Source organism: Polyodon spathula, chromosome 11, assembly GCF_017654505.1.
Source record: "Polyodon spathula isolate WHYD16114869_AA chromosome 11, ASM1765450v1, whole genome shotgun sequence".
NCBI classification, from domain to species: domain Eukaryota; kingdom Metazoa; phylum Chordata; class Actinopteri; order Acipenseriformes; family Polyodontidae; genus Polyodon; species Polyodon spathula.
Window position 1 is genome coordinate 23,365,538 of NC_054544.1, and position 20,976 is coordinate 23,386,513.

A 20,976-nucleotide genomic window follows, 5' to 3' on the forward strand; every position below is an offset into this window, starting at 1 on the left:
CTTGCTCGTTTGGTTGTTAGTAGCTTATTGATCCCAAAATCTCATCAAGCAGCTTCTTGAAGGATCCCAGGGTGTCAGCTTCAACAACATTACTGGGGAGTTGATTCCAGACCCTCACAATTCTCTGTGTAAAAAAGTGTCTCCTATTTTCTGTTCTGAATGCCCCTTTTTCTAAACTCCATTTGTGACCCCTGGTCCTTGTTTCTTTTTTCAGGCTGAAAAAGTCCCTTGGGTCGACACTGTCAATACCTTTTAGAATTTTGAATGCTTGAATTAGGTCGCCACGTAGTCTTCTTTGTTCAAGACTGAACAGATTCAATTCTTTTAGCCTGTCTGCATATGACATGCCTTTTAAGCCCGGAATAATTCTGGTCGCTCTTCTTTGCACTCTTTCTAGAGCAGCAATATCTTTTTTATAGCGAGGTGACCAGAACTGCACACAATATTCAAGATGAGGTCTTACTAGTGCATTGTACAGTTTTAACATTATTTCCCTTGATTTAAATTCAACACTTTTCACAATGTATCCGAGCATCTTGTTAGCCTTTTTTATAGCTTCCCCACATTGTCTAGATGAAGACATTTCTGAGTCAACAAAAACTCCTAGGTCTTTTTCATAGATTCCTTCTCCAATTTCAATATCTCCCATATGATATTTATAATGTACATTTTTATTTCCTGCGTGCAGTACCTTACACTTTTCTCTATTACATGTCATTTGCCATGTGTTTGCCCAGTTCTGAATCTTGTCTTGTTTATGTTTTAAAACAACACGTATCCTATAAAAAATAAATAAACAAATATATTAAAAAAAAAAAAAAAAACATCTATGACCAGCAAAGAAAAACGCTGATATAAAGTGCTCGGAGAAGTTATCTAATTGAATTCGAAGATGCTTTCTCATTATTGTTTGGTACTGAAAAAATTTATACATTTCAAACTTTGCATATGATTCATATCAAATTAGCTTCATACAGGGCATATGTTTATCCGAATATCTCATAGGGTGCTCAGAGCAACCCATAAACACATATGAGTGAACCAACAGTGCTGACGGACCACCCTGTACTAGTGTATGAACAATACTTAAAAGTGCAGAAAATATAAACCCTGTTCACAGTGCTGTATGATGCATAACCGTAGAACTGTATAAGAACAATAACCGCAGATAGATGGACACACACGCAATACGTTTCTCACATTTGTATATGGCACAAATACAACTCCACAATCGAGAATGAATATATGTATGTATCTCTCTATCTCTCCTATCTATCTGTCTATCTCTGTACCTATCGACTTGTTTTGCCTGGCGGAGTGAGAACGGTGTGGAGTGGTGGTGTGTGCATGAGCGCTGCTGGCAGGTTTGTCGGTCTTTTCCTCTTTTTTGTCTTTATATTGGTTTGCATTTATTGTTTGACGTGTACTGTTGAACAGTTCTACTGTGCTGAGCTAACGCTGTGCCAGTGACAGCAGGCAGGATGGCAGGCACAGGAGGGAGGCCGTCGCCAAACTTTTCTTTTGAAAGGTTAACTTGCCGACATGGAGTTAAAGTTTCCGCCGAGGGTTTTATCCCTTTGGAGGAATGTGTGCTCAGTATTGGGGAGGTAGTCGGTTGTGACAACGTAAAATTGGCTTCTCGCATGAGCGGGTCGATTGTAGTTTTTTTAGGTACAGTTGAGCTAGTATTTATGGTTGTGGAAAAGGGGATTGTTGTGAATAACACTTTTCTCCCAGTAATTCCTTTAGCTGTCCCTGCTAGGAAAATCACCCTCTCTAATATTCCCTCGTTCCTGAAAAATTAGGTGATAGAGAGGGAGCTGGCTAGATATGGGCAGCTCATGTGCGGGCTGAAGAGAATCCCTTTAGGCTGCAAGTCACCACTTTTAAAACATGTTATGTCATTCAGAAGGCAGTAGTTTATGATTTTAAAAAACATTGATGAAGATCTTAACATTATGTTTTAAGGTGGATGGCAGTGATTATGTAATCTATGTAACCTCTGACTCAAAGTGTTTCAGATGTGGGATTGAAGGTCACGTTGTGAAAAACTGTCCCGAGAAAGACAGTAGGAAGCGGGATGGGAGTAAGGAAGACAAGACTGCTGATAAGCAGAAGCCAGGACTGGCCGGTGCTGGGCTCGCCGATGGATCAGTACCTGCAGGCAGCAGGGAGGGAGAGCAGGCTAGTGACAGTGGGGCAGCTGAGCTCCAGGAGGCAGGCAGTGACACTGTGTTGGTGGCGTAAAGCCAAACCAAAATAGCAAAGATACAGCAAAAGCATCACAATGAGAGCGCAGAAAGTCACGGAACGGAGGGAGAGAGGGAGCAAATGGACACAGAGACAGTGGCTAGTATGTGGGGTGATGTTCAGATATAGGTGGTAGGGGTAAAGTTTGCAGAGGATAGTGCATGGCAGTGGGTGCATATTGAGCAGAGGGACACTGAAAACATTAGCCTTGATTGGCTTCTAGAAGAGCCATTAGTATGTAATACTTTCTTCACATGTGATATTGTTCAGTCTGCTACTTTTTATACATCTTTTAGTTAGGGCAGGTGTTGTAAAGCTTAAAGCCCTTTTAGATTTCAACACCTACAGCTGGGTGACTCCTCACTGGTTAGCGTCTGCTCTGGGGATGCGATATGTCCTCACTGCTGAGCGTTTCTTTACCTAGGTGCGTGCTGCTCTGCCCAGTGAGGCACTGGAGCTCTTGAGACAGCTGTTTAGGGAACAGAGAGTTCTGCATACTGATTCTGCCTTTCCATCACTATTAGAGTGTCCCCAGCGATCAGTCAGGCTTCTGATGAGCAGGGTCATTTACTGACTGTAGGATGTCTGAGAGATCTCCCTTTGTGCACAGTAGATGGGAAACAGCTGTATAGGGTGTGTGTAAAGGGCCGTTGCCAGCAGCACCTCAGGGCAGTACCAGATACACACTGGAGAGAGAGGTTGGGGGTGGCGGAACAGACAGTGCCAGCTTGGAGAACCCTGTATAAGCCACCACTGTCAAAAAGATTGGGGGATCTGTAGTGGAGGATCTTACATACCATCATTGCCGTTAACTCCTTTGTGAGCATCATAAACCCCCAGGTGAAAGATTCTATCTATCGAGTTTACATGCAAAACGCGATATACGCCATTCACACCAAAACTGAGCTAAAAGCAGGATCATTCATCTCATGTTCAGTGTCCTTTATCCTGAAAACACGATATACACCACGTTAAATACAACTCAAATGATCGTTTCTTTCCAAATTTCTAATTTAGCAAAATCCAACATATCCACTGAACCAATCGGCATGCAGTATCACAGTCATATGACTCTGTTGGCAGCGCCCAGGAGGTATAGTTGCGTATTTAATCTTTTAATTTGTGATTTTATGATTTAAATGGTGAATAATTTTTTTTTAAAAATGCAACAAAGTCAATTTTCCAACAGGGTGTAGCAATGGTGAATAGGCATTCACAAATAACTCTTGGAAAACAATCACTTGATCGGAACTGTGAAACCTCCCTTCATCTCCTTTGCAATGCCAACCCCACTTAATGGTTTTTTACATTTGTTTTCTCCCTCTGCGCTGGATGCCAAGTTTATCGTTTTAATTTACTGAAACGCGTTGGATCTTTTTAGAAGTGAAAAGTCGTTTTACAAAAATGTGGAGATTTATACTTGGTTATGACCCTGACTGAAGATGTCATTAGCAAAAGGGGGACGGTTGTACTAACAATAGGTCACGTTTTACTAAACATTTTAAAACTAATAAATAAACAATTACCATAATGAACACTGTCGATGTATATTGCTTAAAACATCATAAAACAATATTCATAATAAAGTTGAGTTCTTATCTATAAACAGTAACACGTTTAAAGCTTGGGACTCGCTCGCTGTCTGTAGATTGGTGTTGTTTACATTATCGTCAGCATATTTTATGTAATTGAACGCTGAAATTACTTTTTTAAAAACACACTTTTCTTATAACAATACATTGGTGAGTGATAATCACTTTGTTTGAAAACCAGGCTTTAATCACTGATAACTCTGTGTAACAATGTATTTATTTATTTTTTGTTCCTGGGTAGTAAGTGTTATTTCCTAATTGCTTATGTCTCAAAAGTATAGAAAATGGCTATTATTCCCCACAAACTTTGCTTTTGTGACCAGAACAGGTAAATTTCAAAATATCACTATTTCCAATGGGAAAACGGGCAAATGTGTGTCTTCGTTCACATAAAGTCAGAAAAAAACAACATATGAATTAATGTGTATTTATACTAAAGTAATACAAAAATGACTACAAAAGATTTAGAAGTGAGTAGTTTTTCGAGATTTACGATTATACTGTATTTACAGTATAATTGTAAATCTCGAAAAACTACCTACTTCTAAATCTTTTGTAGTCATTTTTGTATTACTTTGGCCACTGGACAGCGTGTTCTTTGTGTGTGTGTGTGTCTCTCTTCTTGCTGTGGGTGCTACTGGAAAATGGGTGCATCCAAATGATGCACTTGTTGAAGTCAAACCATGGCCAAGAAAGGCAAAGGACATGGATATCGCCTTTTTTATGAAGCGATCGAATGCTTTACAAATGCCTTACATTGGCCTAAGTTTATAACACCTCTATAACAAGGAGAATAATATTTTTGTAAGCATTAAAATGTGTTGGTATACTACCTTTTTGCCCTGACATGCATATATACCTTTTTAACCATTCATAATGTTGTAGATTTATACCTACATAAATACCAATATATTAAAACCTACCAAAATAAAGGTTTTGTTTTCACCACTCATGGGTGTGCATTTGCAACTAAATGAGTACAATGTTTATTCTTTCAATACTGTCCAAAAGTCCCTTCTACCATTGTTTTATTTTCAAATCTTGTTTCGTTTCTCTTATATTGCTCTACTTATTACTGTCTTGTCTGTCTGTCTGTCTGTCTATTTACCATACACAATCTCTAATATCTTTCTCTCGCTTTATTCATCTTTTGATGAAGTAAAAAAATAAGTAAAAAAACAAGTCAATTTAGAAAAACGCAACAGCTGTTTAAAGTGGTCGTATAAAACATAAAAGCCCAATTTAGGAGAAGCAATTGGGGCAACCTTGTCAAGCATCAAGCAAATAGGCACAATTGGAAAGGTCCTGGGGCCCAACATTCACACAATTGCTGCTTCTAACTTGGCTTCTTTTTTTCATCATCTTGTTGAAATGTGTTTTATTTTTGCCAAAGAATCCACAACTGCCTGGCAATGGGTTATTAAAATAAGTACAAGTTTGAGAATATGTTTGTTTGAATGACTTAAGTCTTTATTAAAACTTGTTGTTACCACATGCCTTTGAGTGATAAGTAATAAACAGCATCTACACACCATGTATATACATTGGTGTCATCATCAGGCGGTGCTTCAGTGTAAGATCTGTAGCCATAGTGTGACACATCAGTATTCTTCTTATATGTACAGCAGCCGTACACGTGATTGTTCCAGCTGCTGTAGCCGTATTATTAAAATTCGTCCTATCCTTCCAGAAGAATAATGATGTAATTTCAAGTCATGTGACACATCAATAAAAAAATAGAATTCTTCTAATATGTACAGCAGGCATACGCATAGCAACTGCCTTTGTTCTAATGTTTACCCTTGTTTCACACATGTCAAAATGAACACATAGATAGATATTATTATTTTATGAAAATTCTGACTATGAAAAAAAGAGTTAGCTACAATGTTACCATGATCCAGGTATCAGTATGAGTAATAGAGAAATTCAATCTTGAGGTGCATTAATTTATCTGTCTCTTCTTTTTTATAATAGATTAGCATTGCCTTGCGTACTTTTCCTGTTACGGGTGCTTTAACAAAAAAAAAATATTTATTGCGCCATCAAACTACAATTTACACACATAGCTAACTAATGTCACTGTTTAATAAAATGATCCCAGTGTGTTGGGTTTTTTGTATTTATTTTTTTAATCTTTGTTAGTATCCCTTGGTCTATTATTACTTCTTAGTTAATTTCTTCAAATTTCTACAATATTTAAAAATGCAGTGAAGGCAGGGCACGAGCATTCATATTTATGAACAAACCAGTTAGTATTACACATTGCATGAATCTTTTAAATCAAACGGTAAAAGTTAAGTTCTAGCCCTGTATATATATTTACAAATTGCATGTGTGTTTTTTATTTAACTAAATATATAGAAAACTTCAAAGCGGTGTGTAATTCCATATATTACCGTAACATTATTCAGCAGGTTTCATTCAACATTATGAAGCAAAATGTGTTTATTCTATAGGGTGGTGCAAAACTTTTGGCCATAGCTGTATATTTCATCAAAATGTTTGTCAAAATGGATGGGAGTGCAGGGGCAGTTATCAGTTATCAAAATCTAGGTCATGGTCCTAGTTTTGCTGGGTAATGAAGACTATGGGCAATATTCAATCTCAAATATGCACGTTATGTGTCACAGATATCCAATGAAGTGGCAATTGCCCCACCACACCTTTGCCCAAAAGCCCCCTCAACTTCAAGACCACTACCCGTTAACACCTATCCCACTGTAAAATGCAACAGGATGTTTTAAGGGGCTTTATTTAGGTGTGTTTTACTTTTTTTTTTTTTTTTGGGTGATCAATTTAGTATATATATTTTTTCTACCCATTTTAAAATGGCCAATCTGAGCTTCACCTCACTGATGCAGCACACTTACCAGTCAGGAGCGCTGAAGGTATACAGGCGATCTCACTTCCCTCTGTTAAGCCAATGGCTTCTTTTCAACTGTCCCCTGGAAGTGAGGCCCAGCCAAAAAAAAAAAGGGTCTACTTGACTTTTTTATTTATATACTTTAAGTTTTACCTTAAAGTGATTGTAGCTAACAAAATTATTTTGTAAATCTTACCCATTTTGCAATTCCATTAGCTACATATGTCACAAATGTGCAGCTTTTAATGAGCCACATGTTCTTTTTAAAGTATCTGGTACTACAGTAGGTTAAAGAAAGTTCCCAGTTTGCTTACCTTGCCTTCCTAGATGTCTGTTACTGCTTTACTTCCAGGTAATTTCACCCCAGCAGTGTCTTTTTGGTCAAAGGATGTTACTGGTTGAAGGCATGTCACTCAAAAGGAGCAGCTGGTTTTTGGTAGGAAAAAAGCTGACCAGGTGAAAAGACCTAGGAAGTGCAAGGTGGTCTAAAGGCATGGTTTGCAAACAGATTTCTTTAACCTAGTGTAATACCAGCTTGTTTTTTAAAACTACACATTTGATACCTATATAATGAATAACTGTGCATGGTGCAGAACAAATACATAACTGCTTAGTTAGCTACAATGACTTTAATATTAATGTAAAAAAATAAATAAAATTGTCCACTGTATAGTGTAGAAATTTACACCAAACTTCAAAACACTTGTAGATTATAAGCTTAAACTTACAATTACACTGTTGAAGGCCGTAATGTTCGCCTGCTTGACTTGCAAGTTTTACATTAAGATATTTACCGATCTTATATTTGGGTGAAGCAAATTAGTTCCGGTCTGTGCTATTGTTCTGAGATAACAATCAATCAAATTGGCAAGCAGGATTCCTTTTATCGAGTTTAGAATTTAAATTATGTTGCATGAAAAGCTTAAAAACAAACAGAAAGTTCTGGTTTTGACAGATGCCCTGAGTGAGGTTTGACTTTGAAAACATGCCAAAAGCTCAGTAATTGGTCTCAGATGTTAGATGAGGCTGGGGGAAGGAGGGTGGCTCGGTGAGGTTTACCTTGCATCCCGCCTAGTCTTCTCCTTTGCAGTGCTTCTTCAAAGTGTTTCAAGAGACTGGCTGCTGAGTCCCAGCTCACTGCGGGAGTGACTTTCATTCGCATGATTCTGGTGGTGTGATTGACTAATATGTCAACCGTTTTCACTTGACCATTTTCAGTTTTCAGGAAAATACTCTCAATCTAACCTGACCTAAGATGGCTGCAATATTGGGATCACATAACTTTTTGTTTCCTGATCCTAATGTATTGAAATCTTGTCTTCACACTCTGTACACAACTTTATTTTTAAAAACTGAACCGTTTGGTCAGTAATTTTACAGAGCTGGGTCCCATTTAACATAGTGTCTTTAATGAATACATGTTTCGGTGACATTAATCTTCCAGTTTACAGTTCCTTCACACAGTACACTTATCGATAGGGGGTGTATTTAATTGATCTGTACAGTGGAAGATCTAAATCCTAAATACAATAAATAAGAACAAAACTGCAATTTTACTTGCTATTAATACACTAAAGAAACTGCACCGCACAGTGTTGCTTTTCACAGTTGCAATTTAAACGACAGTGTCTTTTCATTTGGTACACAGCAGCATTCCACGATTCTCTCAAAATTGCCATTTCTATTTTAACTAACAATCACAATGATTTTTTTCACATATATATATTTTACTGCCTGTTTACAAAAAGTTATGTTCACAAGCACTCCAATTTATAGTTTTAAATTTGGTTTTGATATATATATATGAGAACGCACACATTGGTGCACAAGTATCCTCAAATCCTCCACCAGAACACATTGGTTTTAGTTTTCTCATATGTTTAGCGGTGTTTTTTTTTTTAAATGGAACTACAAAGTAAAAGGATTATTGTTTCCCTGCTACAAAACAAACCGGTGTGAATTGTTTTCATACTTGACTGATCTTTTTCATGTATTTATATTAAATAATAATTTCTTACTTGGTGTATTACATGTACTGTATAGTTCTCTAATTTTGCTTAGATCATAATTGGTGTTGCACTTTTCACAGAAGCCCATAGATAAGTTTGCACAATGCTAATATGCTTCCCCATAGTCAGCCTTGAGGAGGTTATCCTAGAAACATGGCAAAACTGATTTAAATTAAATCAATAGAGAATGGTACAGAACACATGAAGCAGGATATAAAGGGTGGTGGGCAGCTACATGTCTCACTGCAGTGTTGTTGTTAAAGCTTTGTCTGGTCCTCCTCTGCCAATACAGAATGTTCCTGTGGCCTACCTGAAGAGTGTAGAGGATGCCTACAAGAAGACTTTCCTCCCCCAGATAAGGTAAAGCATATAGCCAGCAATGCTGACATGTACTGAGCTGGAATAACATGTCATGGGGGTATATCCACACTTGCTGTGGCTTATGTAGCCTATGTAAAGTGCTGAAAGAACAAAAAAAAAAAAAAAAAAAAGCCCAAATGCCAAGCCCAAAAGCCCACAGAATATGTGTGTGTGTGTGTGTGTGTGTGTGTGTATATACATATGTCATATATGTCAGTCCATTAGTCAGTGTGAACATTTAGAGAGTCCTGTAAAATATTTACGTAACTTTGAGTGAGAGTTTAAAATCAGTCAGTAACTCATCTGGGAGCTCAATCCATTAAGAGTAGCCAAGATATAGACAATAGTTCCAAACCTGTTTGTTAGCACTGCTTTGGAACACAGTTCTCAAAATGCACAAAGATCAAATTTGAGAAACAATAATAGCAATGTTATCTTGTACAGTTTTATGATGACATCAAAACAAGATTAGCAACTGAACACTAGCACTAAGTGGCAACCATCTAGTTTAGCATATATAATACAGTGATGAGTGTTTTAATTAATTAGTTTAAGTTTGGAGGCATCTTTTTTCATTGCATTTTAGTTTGAATACAACCAATAATGCATACCTTTATACAGGACTGGAAAAGAGAACTCCACTCAGCACTGCAGGCTGCTCTAGCAGTATAGTAAAGATTCTGTAACTCCACTTAACTGTAAAGCGCTCTAATAGTATAGGGAAGAGAACTCCACTCAACACTGCCGAGCATTCTGTACTGTAAACTGCAGACCAGTAAACGAATCTACTGATATGTGTACTGATCATTTATATTTTGTTCCAGTTTAATAACCTGAAACAACTGAATTTGTTTTTCCCGGATAGTCTTTCTGTAGAGTTAATTAGCACAAAAGAACTGATCCTTAAATTCTTCATCAGCAAACTAGTCCAGTGTGGGTAATGTTTCTTTTCTTTTTGCATTTCAGTGAGACGTCAGAGGTTCTTGCATATGATGGAACTCAGTCCCAGGATATTGAGAGGGTAAAGAAAAAAGCTTACATTGATAAAACATTATTAGCCAGTGATTGTCTGCTGGACTTAGTTCTTATTGTTTTACTCAAATGCTTTTGGCATAATAGAACCAATTGGCAAATATTGAAGACTGCTGTGGCATTCTCGTGTGTATTTTCACATCCAGTAGCCAGTCTGGCATGGTAAAAAGTACAAATAAACATTCATAGGTTGCAAAATGCAGTGCTGATAAACCAAATGCAAGGAATGAATATAAAATGAGTCTCCTGCTTGTGTTTCTTATTCAGTGTGACGCTTTCCAAAAACAGTAATTGCTAAGCAGGGGTATGTGGCATTTTTAGATTCCGAACAAGATACAGAACAATGCAGGAAACATTTGGGAATGTCTGCTGTATTGTTGTGTAAAGGCCAAAACACATTTATAAGGCAGATTTCGCAATTGATTTGGCTGCTGGTAAAATAGGCTTGGAAATACCTGTGCTGTTTTATTGTGGGGATACTCAAGCACATGTGCAAATAAGGGGAGCTTAGATGGAGAAGGGAGGGGTGTGACATGGTTTAGACAACACCAAATAAGCATCTTGTATAACAGTGTGTAAAGTATATAACGCAGCATTACTGACCAGGACTTTTCTGGCATTTATTATGCCAGTATTTAGATTTTTTCTTTTTCAATTGACAGCACCTTACTAGAGAAATTAAAATATATACCAAACATGTTTTCCTGTTGTACTGAGAGAAAATGGATAGTTATAGTTTGACTGTCAGTGGAGAACAAACTGTTTCAATGGGTTTTTTAATAGAAGCTCAGAGATACGGGCAGCACACTTACAAATTGACTGGCTAACCAAACTAGGACTCCTGGCTACTGTGAAAGAATTGAAGACCCAGTGCTGTGAGTTTTAACAGAAACACAGCTCTCCTGACTTTTATTTCTGTTTTATTATTATTATTACCCATGTTAAAGATGGAGACTTTTTTAATACAGCATATAGACAGGAAGTGACTGAAAATAGTACAAGTTTCAGAGTTAAAAACACTTCACTTATGGGCATCCTCCATTCCCTATGTGTTTGTAACTTTGGGTAGGGGTGAAAATGATGGGCGTCAAGTGTAATGGAAACCAACATGTTGTTACTAGTCACAGGCAAGGCGCCAGATAAGATTTTGGGTCATTGAGTAAATTACTCTCCAATTTAGACATTGTGTGAGTAAAATGTATTTTGGGTGAGTAAAATGCAACATTACCTTGAAGTCATGAGTACTTTCAATACTGTACATATGGCTTTTCTTATTTTTTCCCCATGAAAATATATATTTTTTTTTTTTTACAGCAAATTAGTCCTACTTTAGTAATGTTAGAGCCTGGGAAGTTGCTACTCTCGATTTAACATATTCCTTTGAATTTAACACACACCAAAAATATTTAGGAAAATGTACCTATAATGCACTAATACAAATAAAGAAACAATAATATTGTATTTGTTATTGATCACATTGCTATATCAATATAAAACATCCTGACTCCATCCTCCTCCTTCCAGAAGTTCAGTTGACATAAGGTTAGGTTGAGGAGGAGCTTAACACGCCGCCAGGGAAGAATCCACTCACTGATTCACCAGTGACAATCACACATTGCATGCTTCAGCATGCAGTATATTCACAATTGACCATTGAGTTGCTGGGAAGCAAATAAGTACAAGAAGCGTGAAGAGTGCCTACACGTGACAGCAAAAATGAAATATCTACTATGAAAGTTGTTTCACCTTTTAATGGAACTACCATGTGTATTGAATTATTTGAAAGCCCTACTGTGCAATTTTACAAATGTTTTCCTACTTTACATACATTTTTTAATGAAAGCGACATCTTTTATTTTACTATACCATCATTTAGTCATTTTTGACAAAGTCAATAGTAATACACAATGATTACCTAACCCTAATTCCTAAAAAAAAAAAAAAAAAAAAAAAAAAAAAGAAAACATTTGGTCATATTCTATAATTACACAGAGCTTTTAAAATTAATGGGGCGTGCCCATATTGTATTGCTTGGGCATGTTAAAAGGGGCAAAAAGAACAACTGCTTTTATAATAAAACCCACCATTATTATCTGACTTATTTTTTGTTATATTTCTAATTGTTTCTAATGGAAATTGCTTCCCTTGTAAAAAGAAGCTCATGTTAAACTGCCTTTGTGTTTGTCACAGTTTTAATTTACAATTATGAATTAATGCCAGAAAAAAGGGTGTCCGCTTACCACTACAGATTCCCGGTTTCCGTTTTAAACATTTACAAGCCCTGTAAGCAAAAAAACATTAGGCTAATTTAAAAGTTGTTTATCTAGCTTTACTTGTCTGCCAGCCATATCATTTTACACAGGCTTTTATGAACTGGTTACTGTTTCTACAAGAGTCACTCCATTTAAATGGCTTCTCTGCACTTCTGTTACCATTATGAGGGGAACAAAAGATTGGGGGAAGTTTGCCTGGATTTAACAAGCTAATGATTTTGATTCATTTTCTTTAAGACCCTAATATGTATCACAGCTCATAAAATTTGGAAAAAAACGTGCAGAAATTAATTGTACACAAAATACACAATGATTGAGTTTAACTGTGTTCTTCTCTTGTTAAAATAAGTAATAACCATGGCTTTTACAATTGTCTTACCTTACATTTATTATTATTATTATTTATTATTATTATTATTATTATTACTGCTGCAGTTTCAACATTTCAGTGATATAGAGCTTTTTCATATATCCATTTTACTTCATGTTTACAAACCATCGGATCATATCTGACATTCCCCTTTAGATTATGCCCCTGTGGATGCTTTTGTTTTAGTTCACAGGATTGCATTTCCATTCTCACTCAGTAGGAGATGTCCCCTGTGATTCAACTGTTTCCTCTCGGGTCCTGTGGGACAGCGGTTCATTATGTTACAGTTAAACAATGCAGACAACATTCAAGCAATAGACTAGTTTAGAAAAACAATTGCATCCTATTTTTTTCTTTTAGTATTTTTTTTCGAAACACAAACTAGATTATTTTTTAATTACTAGAAATCACGTTGTCTGGAGCTCTCTGTAAAAGCTAATATTCAGTGCTGCAATGATCAGTGTAGGTCTGCCCATTGGCAGGGATGGGGTTTTTAATAGTTCAGGTGGCTGGGGTTGATTAGTTGATTAGGTTGATTACGATCAATCAGCGCCCAGCCACCTGATATACTCAGGCCTCTGCTTCTCATTTGTGAGGAGGGCGCTGAATTGGTTTGTCCCCTGTGATTCAACTGAATCCAGGTTAGCGGTTCATTGGAATGTGGTGGTGCTAACAAGTATTGGTAGCCCCAACATGCCCGGGGTGAACAAGGCACCAACCAGTTTGCCGGTGGCACGTCTATGGTCCTCCTTCCCGCACCAGGAACACCAGGGGAAGAGGCTGGCCGGGTCCTCCGGCGGTGGCTGCAGCAGCTTACATTTCTTCATAAATACTGCTCTGAGCCTCTAGGTGGCGCTATTTTTCTGACACCATGTGGCAGGCTGGTGAGTGGATAGAGGCCCAGAGACAACTGCAGTTCAAAAAAAAAATCTATTTTTTTATAAATAAACAAAAATAAAGTGCACACGGGCAACAAATACTCAAACACAAATAAAGCAAAAACAAAAAACTCACAAAAATAAAGTTTCCAGGCTGGGCAATGCCTTCACTGGATTCAAGTTTCAAAATACACAACCAAAAAAACCAACCTGCTTCCTCAGCTCCCTCCTCCCAAATGAGAAGCTGAGGCCTCCTTTTATATCAGGTGGCTGGGCGCTGATTGATCGTTAATCAACCTAATCAACTAATCAACCCCAGCCAGAACATAATAAACCCAGGCAGGAGGGGAAGAATCCCTGCCAATTGAAAGGTACCAGTTGGGTGCATGTACAAAGTAGTAATATAATATCACATGGCAATGCAAAGATTCCTGAATGTGATTCCCAAAATGGTGTGAGATATGTTAAAGAATGTGTATGTTTTAATCAGAGTTAGATTCCTAAGATACAGAACATGTAAAAATGTAAGTGTGACAACAAATGGACACCTCCATATACCCCACTCAAATGATACTTCCTATTACTTATGCTATTTTCATCACAAATTAAAATGTGGTTTTCTAGATAGTGCCTATAGAAAGTCTACACCCCTTGAACTTTTTTCACATTTTGTCGTGTCAGTGCCTCAGAGTTTCATGCATTTAAATGAGGATTTTTTTCCATGTATCTACACACCATACTCCACACTGTTAGAGGGGAAATAAGTTTTTTTTATTGAGAGAGAAATTATATATTAAAAATACAAAACTGAAAGACCATAATTGGATAAGTCTCCACCCCCCTGAGTTAATACTTGGTGGAAGCACCTTTGACAGCAATTACAGCTGTGAGTCTGTTAGGATAGGTCTCTACCAACTTTGCAAACCTAGATTTGGCAATATTTGACCATTCTTCTTTACAAAACTGTTCAAGGTCTGTCAAGTTCCTTGGGGAGGTTTGATGGACAGCAATCTTCAGGTCATGCCACACATTTTTGATTGGATTTAGGTCGGGGTTCTGACTGGGCCACTCAAGGACATTTACCTTTTTGTTCCTTAACCACTCCAGTGTAGCTTTGGCTGTGTGCTTTGGGTCGCTGTCATGCTGAAAGGTGAACTTCCGTCCCAGTTTTAGCTTTCTTGCAGAGGGCAGCAGGTTTTCCTCAAGGACTTCTCTGTACCCTTTTGCTCCATTCATTTTCCCACTTATACAACCAGGCTATTTCAGTTTATAGTTTTAATTAATTTTCTAGAATATGTGATGTTCTAGAAAAATGTGATGTTTGACATTATGCATACATACGTAGGACCGCCTCCACTATATATGCAAGGGGCTCCTTTCCCTGATGGGGATTACAATGAATACATTATTCAAAATGTCCATGTGTTGACTTGGTTTGAAAAGCAGTGCTATTCTATGCACTGGCAAAAAACATTTCTGAAAAGTTGACTGGGAATTGAATATGTGAATTCAAAATTAAAGCAAATGCCAGTTTAGTCTCTGCCATGTTCAATTTCTTGAAGCTTCAAACACTAACCTATAACACAAATCAGATGTGTTCTCTGTGTTTTATGCATTCCACAGAAACAATTTGGTGAGAGAAGTAAAAAATGTTAGTCCTTTGCTTCTGTTGCTGAACCTCTTCCATCAAGACATTAGAGGTGCAGCATTCTGGAGTCTGTTCAATAAATCCAAATGGTGGTCTACCTAAGTAGCGTTGCTTTAACAGTCCACTAAAATTCACAGAAACAGAAACGTATGTCATACTTTGCATTGCGAACTGTTTGTTCTATTCAGATATGCTAAGATGTTCATCAGGTATTATGGTTAGGGGTCTACTTAAATCGCTGAGAATTTACTTTTTTTTTTCACAAGTAGGTTATAGACATTCTCTGTGTCTGTGTTGGGAAGACATGCCCAAACATTGAGACTGCACCGCAGGTTGTTTGAACTGAGGTGGCTGAGCTAGATCGTACCTGTAGTAGTAGTACTGATTTAACTTGGCTACAACTGACAGGAATACTTTTTGTCTGCACTGACTTTCAAGTTTGTTTTCTGAAAGCTGTTGTTTGTTTTACGTTCTGTTTAGCAGTCTCTGTAGTAGCCTTTTTTTTAATGTGTGATTCTGAAGCTAAATAGCAATCGATCGTATTTTCTCCAAAGTCACATTACAAGATGTGCAAAACAATTTACTTCCATCTGCATGTAAAGTTTCTTTGGGAAATTTCTTGACACGATCCTCAGCCGAAATATACTTTGCTTTTTTTTGCTTTGTCGTCCATTTTTTTGTATTTTACCTCCATCGTTTTTTTTTGTTTGTTGCCTCAGAGCAATGCACACAGGACGGCAAAGGAATTAAAAAAAAAAAAAAAAAAAAAAAAAGCCTATCTACAGCAGTTCATTTAACTTGCGTTTCTTTTTTTTTTTTCTTCGTACTTGTCCGGTTGCATTGGTCCCTAAAATTTTGCGGTGACCCCTCAATTTCCTGATTTCCACAAAATCGTGAATTAGGTAGACCTCTTGTAATGGTATGTGGTGTCTGGCCAGCTGTCATTTTTATATACACTGTCTGGATATTTTATTAGGACCTGCCCCTAAAATTTAGTTGGGCCACATTTTTCAATAATCACAGCCTTTACGTTAGGTGCATAGAGATAGGCCGAGGATCGTGATGTTGAATGTGTTGTTAAAACATGATTTATTTGGATTGAGATCCGGGGATTGTGGTGGCCATGGAAGATGTTCCTCAAGCCATCCACACAGTTGTCAGTGGATGGGTGCATGATCTTGTTGAGTCGTCGCCATCAGGGTACACAGCATTGCTAGATGGACTTGATCCACAACAAGGCTTAAGTAAACTAAGGCATGCATTCAGCCTTCTAGAGTATTCAAGGTACCCGGGTATACCAGGAGAACTCTACCCCAGGGTGATGCCTAGTCCAATTGACAGGTCCTGGCACTGAATATCTAGGGAAGTGTTTATTCAATTGTTATGGAACTTGGTTAGGACATCTTTTAACACAAGTTCAGAATTTGGGGATCTGCATACAGTGGATATAGTGCATCTACTTTTCATGATGTTGGTGATCTATAATGTTGTAGTTACAACCATGGCGGGTGCTTTGTGTTACTGAGCATACTTTTTTTTTTTTTTTTTTTTTTTTTTAAATGCCATTGTTAATAGTATAACCCTAATTTTAGCGTTTTACCCGATATACCCCAATTTCTGCACCCTAATTGAAATGTGATTTTCACCCAAAGAAAACTTAAATCCCTTTACCAATCAGGGTATGTGATCAAGATCCTTTTTGGTAAAATGTTGCAATAATTATTTGAATAATAAGTGTCAGTAAATTTGACTGTTTTGATAGTCAACCACCTGTTATCAAACAAATACAGACGGTTGCATTTAGAGCCTTCATTATACAAGTTGTTACGCCAGGGGCGTAGCATACACTGAGGCACCGGAGGCAGCTGCCTCAGTAAAAATCAGCTAGGCTTTTTCAGTAGTAACGACCCACTGGATGCTGAAGTAAACAGCAGCTGCGTTTCAGTTTGAATGTGACCTCTGTACACCAGAAGCAGTTTTATTGAACAAGTATGTTTATGTAAATTTAAAGCAGAATTACCTGTGTTGATGATTATATATTATAAGTGTATTGATTTGGTTATCAAACAAACAATAAAGCCTTGCTTTTTTTTTTCTTTTTTTGCCCCGCCCAAAGTGCAAAACTAAAAATTCTCCGAAAGCATTAAAAATGTGTGTTTTTCCAGGTTATTCTGGAGCAAACGGATTCCTATGATCCCTGTTTGACGTAGAAAGAGTTTGACAGTGCATCTTTTCGATATGTTTGATTGGTGTTGCTGCAGTATAGGTGAAAATGGACTGAATGGCCTTGCCCTGCTATGTCCACAAAGACAAGGAAGTGTCCCGGGAGGAAGTGTTACATCATTTCAATAGGTCAGGTCATAGGATGATAGCACTAGCATCAGCAATCTTACCAGTCCCAGCAGTGTCAGCAGCAGTGTCAGCACCAGTCGTACCAGTATCAGCACCAGTCTTACCAGTCCCAGCAGTATCAGCACCAGTCTTACCAGACCAGCAGTTTCACACCACTCTTACCAGTCCAGAATTGTCAGCACCCACCTTACCAGTTCACCAGTGGCCGCACCAGTCCCAGCAGTGTCAGCACCAACACCAGTCTTACCAGTCCCATCAGTGGCAGCACTAGTCTTACCAGTTGCAGCTGTAGCATCATTGTCATCAGTCTCAGCATTAACTTGAATAACAGTGAACCAAACACACGTCTCTCAGTGAAGGTATAAGCCCATCTACTTATTCATATGGCTTTGCAGCTTGCATTAATAGTCTCCAAGCTTTATAAGATGATAACTATCACCTTCATAACAAACAGGATTTGCAGGTTTTTTTTTTTTTTTCTTTAGTCAAATATTAGATTTTTGCCTCAGTAAAGCTGAAAACAGCTGCAAGATAATTCACTTAATGTATACCGCCCATGAGTGGCTGGATCATATGGTATACATTATTTTATGGTTTCTTTGCACTTGACAGATTCAGAACGCCATGCTATACTACATTGTTTTTTGTGGTATGGGGAGGGGGTTGGAGAAGAAATATGTTATGGTAGGGATGGTGCATACAGCTAGCACAAACTGTATGGAAACAGTTATGTTTTGTTTGGACCGTAATTTTTTTTTTTTTTTTTTTTTTTTTTTTTTTTTTTTTACAGTGTACCGGTAATTACTTTTTTGGCCCCTTTTTAACAGTTTCGGAAGATAATTTTGGATTTCTTAAACTTGTATGCAGCTGGTTCATTTGAAGCTGCTCACCATTGGAAGAAACTCAATTCAGTGATACTGTGCAGAACAAATATCCCTTCCAGTCTGTTCTGTATTGGTTGTTAAGGGTATGGAAATGATCCGACTCCTAAGTGCAGGACCTTGCAGGACTAGCGGGGGAGACATTTTTAGCATTATAGCATTTATGCGGCAAGTGTTTTTTAAAGTACACTTTTTAAGAAACGTCAGAGCCTGGCAACAGTAGAATCATTGACTCAGCTGGAAGTAAAACAATGTGTGTTCTAAAATATGGGGCTGGAGACCAGTGAAGAAATATATAGGCATAGCTGACAATTTGTAATATTTAAAAAAGTTGTTATGAGCAAACATAGGAGAGAAACTAATTAAAATATCCACAGTGTCCGGTACAGATATTATTTCGATAGCTATTTTAAGTCAGTTTCATTAAAGTGTGTTTTTTTAATATTTCTGGTATATTTTCAGGATATACCAGGATACATTCCCAAACAGCAGTGTTTTAGACCAAGTTAATAAGCTACAGTGTCTTGTGTTAAATAGAACCTGCCTGACCACCTGTTTGTCGAACTGACATTTTTACATTTACATAGGAAACTGCACGTCCAGTAATGATAACTTTCAAAGTATATTATTTTGCACAAGTTATTAGAAGTTCTTCAGTGCTTGACTGTGATTGAACTTTGTTCGGATGTCCTTTAGCACACATTTTTATGGAGGCATCAGTCATGCCAGACTAATATTTACTTGTGCATGTAGGCTGTGGTGATCAACTTTTGGATGTTACTGATAGCTGAATTTTGCATTTGGCATAATGTGAATGTCACTGACATACTTGAGGTAAGTGCATTTGTTTTACATACTGTATTTGTAGATAGCCTCTTATATAGCAATGATAAAGTGGTAAAGTTATTGAGAGCATCGGGGTACATAGTGCAGTGCCTGTCAGTCTGTCAGTGCATATGTCCCACTTTACATTTTTACATGGGTGTACTGTGTGTGTAGGTCACTGAGATTGTATGCAATATACAAGTACTTGCTAAAATACTATAGTAACATTCGGCAGAATAAAAGATCATCAAAACATGAGGCCATTGAATTAAGTGAAGACAGTATGTGTCAGTTTGCATGAAAAGCGTAACTGCTGATAGTTCCTGGAAGTTGATGCCCATTCAAGGTCAGGGATTGCGTGTTATTTTTAGTGTAATATAAGAACACTTTAAATACTTTCATCTGCAGTCAATTACACAGAGGCTCCCCATGTTGACATGACGTGTGGGCCTTGCAGATACAAAACAGTATACAAGCACAGAAAATTGATGGATTGCCATGAAGTTCATAATAAATATGTGAACGAAGCTCCAGATATGTTAATGAAGATCCTCTGTTTATTGTTGTGTGTATTACTGCCTAGTGAAATACTGTATTGTACAACTATGTTTTCTAGTAAAGATCTGGTGGATATGGAAGGGTGGGGGGTGACAGGTTATAACGGGTGTCTGGAAGCACTGTTTAACAAGGAGAATAAAAATGTCAATTGTATACGGTAGTTTTCTGTTTTAAAGCATGAACTTAGCTTAATGTACTAACTTCGAGGCATGGATTTGAATAGGAGTCCCTAAAATAAATACCAAATATTGGGTAGGCGTGGTGCTTCCTCCAGTCCAGGGCAAGCTTGAGGCATGGAGACTAAACTGCTCCCTCACCTCTGTGAGAAAGGGTGCTCCCTCCAGTCCAGGGCATCCGTGATGCATGCTTTCTGTGTCGTTTATAGATGCTTGCATTCCCACCTCCTCCTGTGCTTTCCAGTTCTGGATAAATGGAGAGGTCTATACTTTCTTTCTGTCTCGGAATCCAATACTGCCTATCCTTTCGTGAGCATCCATTACAAAATTAAAAACAATTGCAGCTGATCAAAGTGAATGTATGTGTGGCCGATGTCTTGTGTGTTCCTCTGGCCCATTGACTTGGCAAAGCTTAAAAGCACAGCACAATGGCAAAGGCATTATTGCTCGCTCTGTATATTAACATCTGTTAACAGGTTCTTGTGTTTATGCCATGCAAGCCCATACATCTGACATCATGTAAATTCAGTGGTTTAAAAATAATCTTGAGAGCTTTGCTAGTCCTGTAAACTGGTATTTTTATTTAAATTTGAAAGAATTGTGTGTATGTATTTTTTTAAAATTATTATTTAAAACGTATTGTTTAATTTGTATAAAACACAATGTTTTGTTATTGTTGTTTTTGCAGCATGGATGGGGTTAAACTGCCCCATCCATGCTAAACCCATGCAGAATGCGACCGTCTCCAGATTGATTGATTGATTGATTGATTGGTTTATTATTAATTTGGAGACAGTCACACATATATAAACCCGCAGCTTTGGCTGATCGGGGAAGGTGTTCAGAGGTGGAACGAGAGAGCGAGACGGTAAGAACTGAAACTAAAAGAATATAACAATTGCTAGG

General features: G+C 37.6%; 1 protein-coding gene across 1 annotated transcript in view; it reads left to right on the top strand.

The window, feature by feature from the left end:
- LOC121323184 (NADH dehydrogenase [ubiquinone] 1 alpha subcomplex subunit 10, mitochondrial-like) overlaps positions 1–20,976 on the top strand; it is a 57,040-nt gene that overhangs the window by 24,492 nt on the left and 11,572 nt on the right. The window contains exons 6-7 of the mRNA XM_041264072.1: positions 9,010–9,077; positions 10,044–10,098. Of these exons, the coding sequence (XP_041120006.1) occupies positions 9,010–9,077; positions 10,044–10,098 (123 nt within the window). The remainder of the gene's footprint in view (positions 1–9,009; positions 9,078–10,043; positions 10,099–20,976) is intronic.